This window comes from Otolemur garnettii, unplaced genomic scaffold, assembly GCF_000181295.1.
Source record: "Otolemur garnettii isolate 467f Iridium unplaced genomic scaffold, OtoGar3 scaffold00095, whole genome shotgun sequence".
Lineage (NCBI taxonomy): Eukaryota > Metazoa > Chordata > Mammalia > Primates > Galagidae > Otolemur > Otolemur garnettii.
In genome coordinates, this window is record NW_003852490.1 from 3,837,698 (window position 1) to 3,844,551 (window position 6,854).

The window sequence follows — 6,854 nt, forward strand, 5'->3', positions numbered from 1 at the left end:
GCTTGAGGCTCTGTCTCAAAAAAAAAAAAAAAAAAAGTTAATCAATAAAGGATAATTCAAAAGACAGGCTCACTGATGCTCATGAATTTAGAGACTTACATGCGTTTGTTCCCCCCAGTCTCCTGGACTCTCTTATTTGATTAACAAAATCTGTCTCCCCTCGCCTCTCTGACGGCAAAGATGTCCCTGTGAAATCACAGAGAAAAAAGGTTCCCTGTCAATGAAGGATAGAGAAGAGGAAACACCACCCTCGGTTAATTACGTAAGCCCTTTTTGGTTCATTAAAGCCCTGTATGGAAAAGCACATATTCAATTTTTAAGGTGTATTACTCTGAGAACTCACTAAATATAAAAACTTACATGGAGATGAGAAGAATAAGTAAGAGAAGAAACCTGGGAAGAAAGTGTGGGCTCAGCAGGAAGAAAGTATGAGGCACAAACAATTTTGAGGCCAGTGGTAAGTACAAACCCAGCTTAGTGGAGGTTCATCTCAGTTAAAAGGAACTCGGACCATTTTCTATTGGTGCAGGTGTTATCAGAGGTATGAGGCTCTGTTACAGCCCCTGCCTTGTCTTCATCCAGGCAGAAAGCACAATAAGTCTGCTCTGGGTGACAAGAATCTTTCAGCTAAAACAATGTGTCAACAAGATATCCAGAAGAATCTCCTCATCTAATCACATGGTACAAGGCCAGAAACGGTTTTAATTTCATAATTTGTAGAACTGGCCCAGTTTGCAGAGGAATTTGAGGTTCCAACCAATGAATTTAAGGGAGATTATTACAGAAGTGCTGCCGGTTCAAGTCCAGTTTCCATCCCATATGACTGTTTCCCAGGCAGCCCTCAGACTAACACCGCTGCCTGCCTGCAAAGTCAACTCAACCGGCATTTACTGAAATTCTGTGTGTCACATGCCACTGACCTTACAAATGCAGTTGGGAAGGAGTTGGAAATTGAATAAGACGACATCTGTCTTTTTTTTTTTACATACAAGCAGCCCTCTACTTAAAAACAGAGCAATTTAGGCTTTAAACACAATTTAGGATCAAATCCCATCTCCCTCATTTACCGGCTGTGACTAGGAAGATTTCTTATCTATAAATAGATATTATAGTGTTTACCTACCCGATGATAGAAACTCCAAAGGGACATTTGGTCTTTCTCTCCCTACCAACCCCTAGCCTCCCACTGACCATCCTGCTCCTGCCTTGGCACCTCTATCACTGCTTTCATAAGAACCATGCAGCTTGGGGGAATAGATGGCTAAGAACACTTAGACCCATGGAGGAGGGGAACCCTAGGACTTTCAGAACTCCAGGTACTTTAGAATATATGTGGCTTTCAGAAGCAGAAAAATTTGACATACTAAAGACAACAGTTAATAGTTTACCAGAGCCGACCCTGGAGGAGGGTAAAGCCAAATCTCCCGTATTTGGCTCCTCTCCTCAAAAAATCTACCGCTCCACCCCCAATATAACTTGAATGTTTCTACTTTGCCTTTGTTATAATGAAGGAAAATTCTACCAGTTAAAATATACTAGGTCCCAGGTTTATAATATAGAAAATTTGAAAATAATCTAAATATTTAAGAGTAAAGAAAATAGTTGAATTGTGGAATGATAATGATTTTAGAATCATCAACTGATGCTTTCAGTGAATTTTCTTGGCTTAAGAAAATACTCATAATATACTATTAAGCAACATCACAAGATATAAAACTGTATATGCAGCACAATTGCTAGTATGAAATAAATATTGATGTGTGTTTATTTTTTAAATAATTAACCTTTATTGACTATTTATTACGTGCCAGCCACTATTCTAAGTAAGTGCTTTACGTGAGTTAGTTCATTCATTCCTAAAAAAGCACCTATAAAATCGGTATAATTATAATCTATCTGCATAAATGTAAACATATGTGTATATATATGAATATACAGAGAGAAAGAAATAGAAATAAAGCAATTATCTATGAATAGCGACATTATGGGTGACATTACTTTTCTTTTTAGTATACTTTTCTGTATTTTCCAAGTTTTCTAAAATAAGCACATGTTAACCTTATAATTAAAAGACTTCAAGAGAAGCCATACTTTTTAGTTTATTAAAGCTAACATCTGTTTAAAAACATGAAGCCTGGCTGGGCATGGTGGCTCACACCTGTAATATTAGCACTTTGGGAGGCCAATGCAGGAGGATTGCTTGAGCCCAGGGGTTTAAGACCAGGCCAGGCAACATAGTAAGACCCCATCTCTACAAAAAAATATAAAAAATTCTCCAAGGGTGATGCCATGCCTGTAGTCCCAGAAAGCTGAAGCAAGAGGATTGCTTGAGCCCAAAGAGTTCAAGGCTACAGCGAGATATGATCCTGCCACTGCACTCCAGCCTGGAAAACAGAGTGAGATCCTGTCTCTAAAAAATATTAAAATTTAAAAAATTTTTTTAAATAAAGCATATGAATCTCTTTCAACAGACATCAGTCATTTGCACCTGAGTGACAGCTGATTTAATGAGATTCCTTTCAATACCTTGCTGACAATGGTGTACTAAAGGAATGGGTCTCTACCAAAAGAATTAGGCTGGGGATCAAAGGAGGAGGGAAGGAGTCAGGCGAGGTAACACTGGAATATGGGTCAACCCCTAGAATAATGGTGACCTTTGAGCTTCATGAGGGACATCAAGAAAAGAGGAAAATAGGGAGTAAAAGAAGAGAAGGTACCAAAAACAAATTGCCTCTTTTGGAACTTCATTTAGGGTCTGCCCTGACCCAGAAGGGGAGAATAAGCTCTTCTTCTGGCCTCCAACCTCCCACCTCACCCACATCCCTGCGCTACCTGGGCACTGTTCCATGTACATCAGCCAGGACTCACCTACCTTTAGAGAAGAGAGTAGAAGAGGAAAGGAAAGATCAGGGCTTCGGCCAACCCTTAGCTCTTCAATTTGCTAGTATCATAGTGGTCAAGTTTCCTCATCTGTAAATTGAGGGTGAATGTACCCTCCTCACAGGGGTACTGTGAAATTCAAGTGAGATAGTTATATTTATACCAGATACCTTGTACCCGGACACCAATGCCCCTAAATATATATCTGTGTGCCCACCTGAGAGCCTAATAATTATAATATGATTACTATGGAAAAATTATTTCCAGGTTTCAAATAACCAAATCATAATCTCTAAATAGAACCATTAACCAGGATTGGCCTGATTTTCCATATTTGATGACACTGAAAGAGACACACGCCTTTATTTCAAAACAAAGGAAATGGATTTCAAAACGGATGCTTTCGTCACCACTCTGCACCTATGGGCAAACCAGGGTACCGAAAGCATACCTCATATAGTTTAAAAAAAAAAAAAAGTGGAAGGCCATAAAAAGCAGGAAGGCATGTATTTTAGCGCACTGATTCATCTCCCAGGCTGCAAGACTTTATGAAGGCCTTGCCAAAGGGAAAAGAGAACAGAAATTGGGAAACGTCATGGGTGATTGCCATTTGCTTCATTCACTGAATATTATTTGAAAGCAGTTTCTCCATGGAGAAGCTTCTTAAGTAGAAAAGGGATTCATGCTTTACAAGAGACTTATCAAAAGTTAAATCCTCATTAGCTTTAAACATTTTAAAACTCACAGTACCTTCTCTCACACACACCTACAAATGATCTTTTCAGAGCAGTTCATTGAAGTCCCTTCTCTTGAGATGTATCATAGGGATACATTTAGTGTGGCTCCACATTCTGGTTTTTAATAGCCCCTTCCCAATTTCCTACCAGGAAAGTGTTCAAGGTGAAGTAAAGAAGGAGAGGATTTGTTTGTGTAACTCAATGCTCTTCTTCATGGGGCTGCTTCTACTGAACCCCCATGGGAAGTTGTTTTTCTTATAATGAAGTTCTTGCATTGACTTCCTTCACTCCCACCAAGTTCCCTGTGGCCAGGGGTCTCCATGCGTGAGTGAGGCTTGTAGTGACCCTTAAATCGTGCAGCTAAGCAAGCATGATCCAGAACTGAAGTGAGCTATTCATATACATATGCCCGTGGCTGGCCAGGAGTGAGCATTCACTAGAGTGTCCGGTATTTTAAACATTTGAGTAAATACAGACATACTGTAAGCATTGGAAAAAGCTGTTCAATCACCTTGTCAAAGTCTAGTTCTCTTTATGTTGCTGCTTTTCTTAGAATCTTTATAAGCATTCCATTTTGCTCTAGCAAAAAGCCCTTAGCAATTTCATGATTTAAAAACCATAACACAAGAAAAGGAAGTAACTGTAAACCGATTTGCTTCACACAGGGGGAACTTGCAAATCACTTTTACCTAAGTTCCTTATATGACATGTTCACCCACCAACTAGACAAATTTCTCTGAAAATAATATGCATCCTCTTTCAAGAAAAAAAAATGATTTTAAAGTAAATGGATCTCCAGTTGGGTCCTTTATTCCAAGTTGCTCCACTTAAAATTCTACACTTGATCTTAAACAAAAGGCTGAGAAGCGATCGCTTAAAAATATAAAACAAATACACGCCTGCCCTGCGACTGCGAGACACCGCGCCCCGACAGCATCCCTGGATGCGGCAGAGCTGAGCAGCCGGCACACCCCCAGGCGCGCCCGCACCCTGGCGGCTGCGGAGCGCAGGGACCGCCGGCCTCACAGTCCCGAGTGGGCGGCGATGCGCCCTCACCTCCCTGCTCAGCCACCGCTGGCGAGACACACTTCCTGTGCCTATCAGCATCCCCGCCAGACCGCAGCCGAAGGGAGGCTGGTGACATCACCCAGCCCCCCTGACGTATCCAAAGCAGCCCCGAGGCCAGCCGAGGCACGCTGGCGAGGATGCAGAGCCCCTAGTACTCGGGCGCCCATCAGATGGGACCATGTGTGCCCGGGCTGGGGACAGCGGCCCTGCCCCGCCTCCGGTTCTGCCTAGGTAGGTCTGGCCGAGCCAATTGTCCCTGCACCCGCCAAGAGCCACCCTGGTACAATTACGCCGAAACAGCCCCTCACCTTCTCGTCGGTCCAGGTTGAGACTCCACCACTGATCTCTCTCGCTGCCAAGGGCAGAGCAGCCACCAGCAACAGCAGGTGGAGGGTGCCCACGACCTGCCGGTCGCTGACTCCTGCCATCTCTCCCAGGCTGTCTGGGAGCCAGTTCCCTCGGCTGCCGGCGGTCACGAGCCCGGGAACGCGCGTCCTTCGCCTTCCCCCTTCTCCACCCTTGGGTCTACTGCGCCCGCCTCCCGGTCGCCTCTGGCTGCGCAGCGCAGGCTGCAGCCACAGCCCTCCTCCCCCGGACCTTAGCAAACCCGGAGCTGAGCTGCTTTGGGTGACACAAGCTTCCGAGTCCAAGCGGACAAAGACGGCCACTTCCTTACCTTGGAGAGGATGGAAGGAAGGAAGGAAAGGGCATGGAAAAGCCTTTCTAAGATCTCCAATGCCAAAACAGGGAACAGACAGGGGTGGAAGGGTTCATCACCAGCTACGGCGGGGGTGGGGTGACTGGGGAGTTATGTTGCACACTTGCTCAGCGCTTTACCAGGCTCCGAAGTTTCCTTATTCACCCCCCCCCCACCATCCCATTTTACAGATAAGGAAACGGAGACCCTCTATAGAAATTCTGTACTGGAATCCTCGAGAAAAAGTATTCCCTCTGTAACAGTGCACCTTTACCTTTTCTCTGGAGACAGACCTTCATACTCTCAAATTGGCCTCATAGGAGAGACAGATCATTATACTCCCAAATTAAGAATATGTTTGAAGTAATTATCTGCAATAAATGAAATCTAAAATAGTCACAGTGGCTCTGAAGGCCACCATCTTCTCCAGTGCATGCCCCCCAAAAGGAATACTCAAAAACAATTTTAATGACTTTGTAACATCAAAGATCATTGTTACCCAGATAATCCTAGAAGGGGGGGGAAACATTTCATTTTTGTCTGTAAATTTCTGATCTAAATCGTCAGGACAATCATTTCACTATCCTCCTGTTCTTCCACAGTGAGAATCAGGGCACCTGCTCTGAGCCACCTACAGTCTACAGGTAACATACAGTGCTTTCCCACCCCCCAATCATAACAAAGACACTGAAACAGAACTATTTCCTGGAGAGCAAAGGTTTGAAAGTAATGAAGGCTGCCAGAAGGCCCATCCATCCCGTTTTCCTAAGCTTGGCTGTAAGGGTGAGATTTTTAAGAGAGAAAGGGCTTATCTGGGAATACACTGTTCTGCCCCCTCTGGAGCTCAGGAGAAGACAGAATTGAAGTGTGTATCTCCTTTTCTGATGTCCAAAATCGCTGACCCTACTCTTGTCTGAAAAATTTAAGTGACAATTTAAATCTCCAGACTTAAATAAAATTAGTTTCTTTTTGACATCCATGGACAGATCGGATCATCAAACCACTTCAGAACTTCCTATAGATTGCTTTGATATTCAGAACAAAACCACTATTACATTTTCCAATACAGACCGTATTTCCTCTCTTGTTGCCTAGGCCAACCTTGACATAGTGGGTTTCCTGTGTGGCTGGGTAATGATGAACCTATTTGTTTTTCTTACCCTATTAACTTTATACCTTTACACAGTATGATTCCTATATGAAAGGGGAAGTGGATGTGGCAAACCTATATGAAATAAAATGTGAAAGATATCATGCTAAGTATAAGCAATTCAGAATAAGAAATACGGAAATACTTAAAGTGTTAACACATAATTTGACGATAATTTCTATTCTCGAGGGTTCTCCAGTCTTGGTTATAGGTAAGTCAATAAGATGCTGTTGCAGTTTTGTGTCTACAGGAAGCAGATTACAAGACAGAGTTTAGCGCTCAGGATAAGTGTTAGAGAGTGCCCTTGGGACAAAGTCCTGTG

At 43.1% G+C, this 6,854-nt stretch overlaps 1 protein-coding gene across 1 annotated transcript in view; it reads right to left on the reverse strand.

Moving 5' to 3' along the window:
* The window catches only part of QPCT (glutaminyl-peptide cyclotransferase), a 29,821-nt gene extending 24,600 nt beyond the window's left edge, over nucleotides 1-5,221 (reverse strand). The window contains exon 1 of the mRNA XM_003795681.3: nucleotides 4,994-5,221. Within this exon, the coding sequence (XP_003795729.1) occupies nucleotides 4,994-5,113 (120 nt within the window). The 5' untranslated portion in view covers nucleotides 5,114-5,221. The remainder of the gene's footprint in view (nucleotides 1-4,993) is intronic.
* Nucleotides 5,222-6,854: the final 1,633 nt, after the last annotated feature.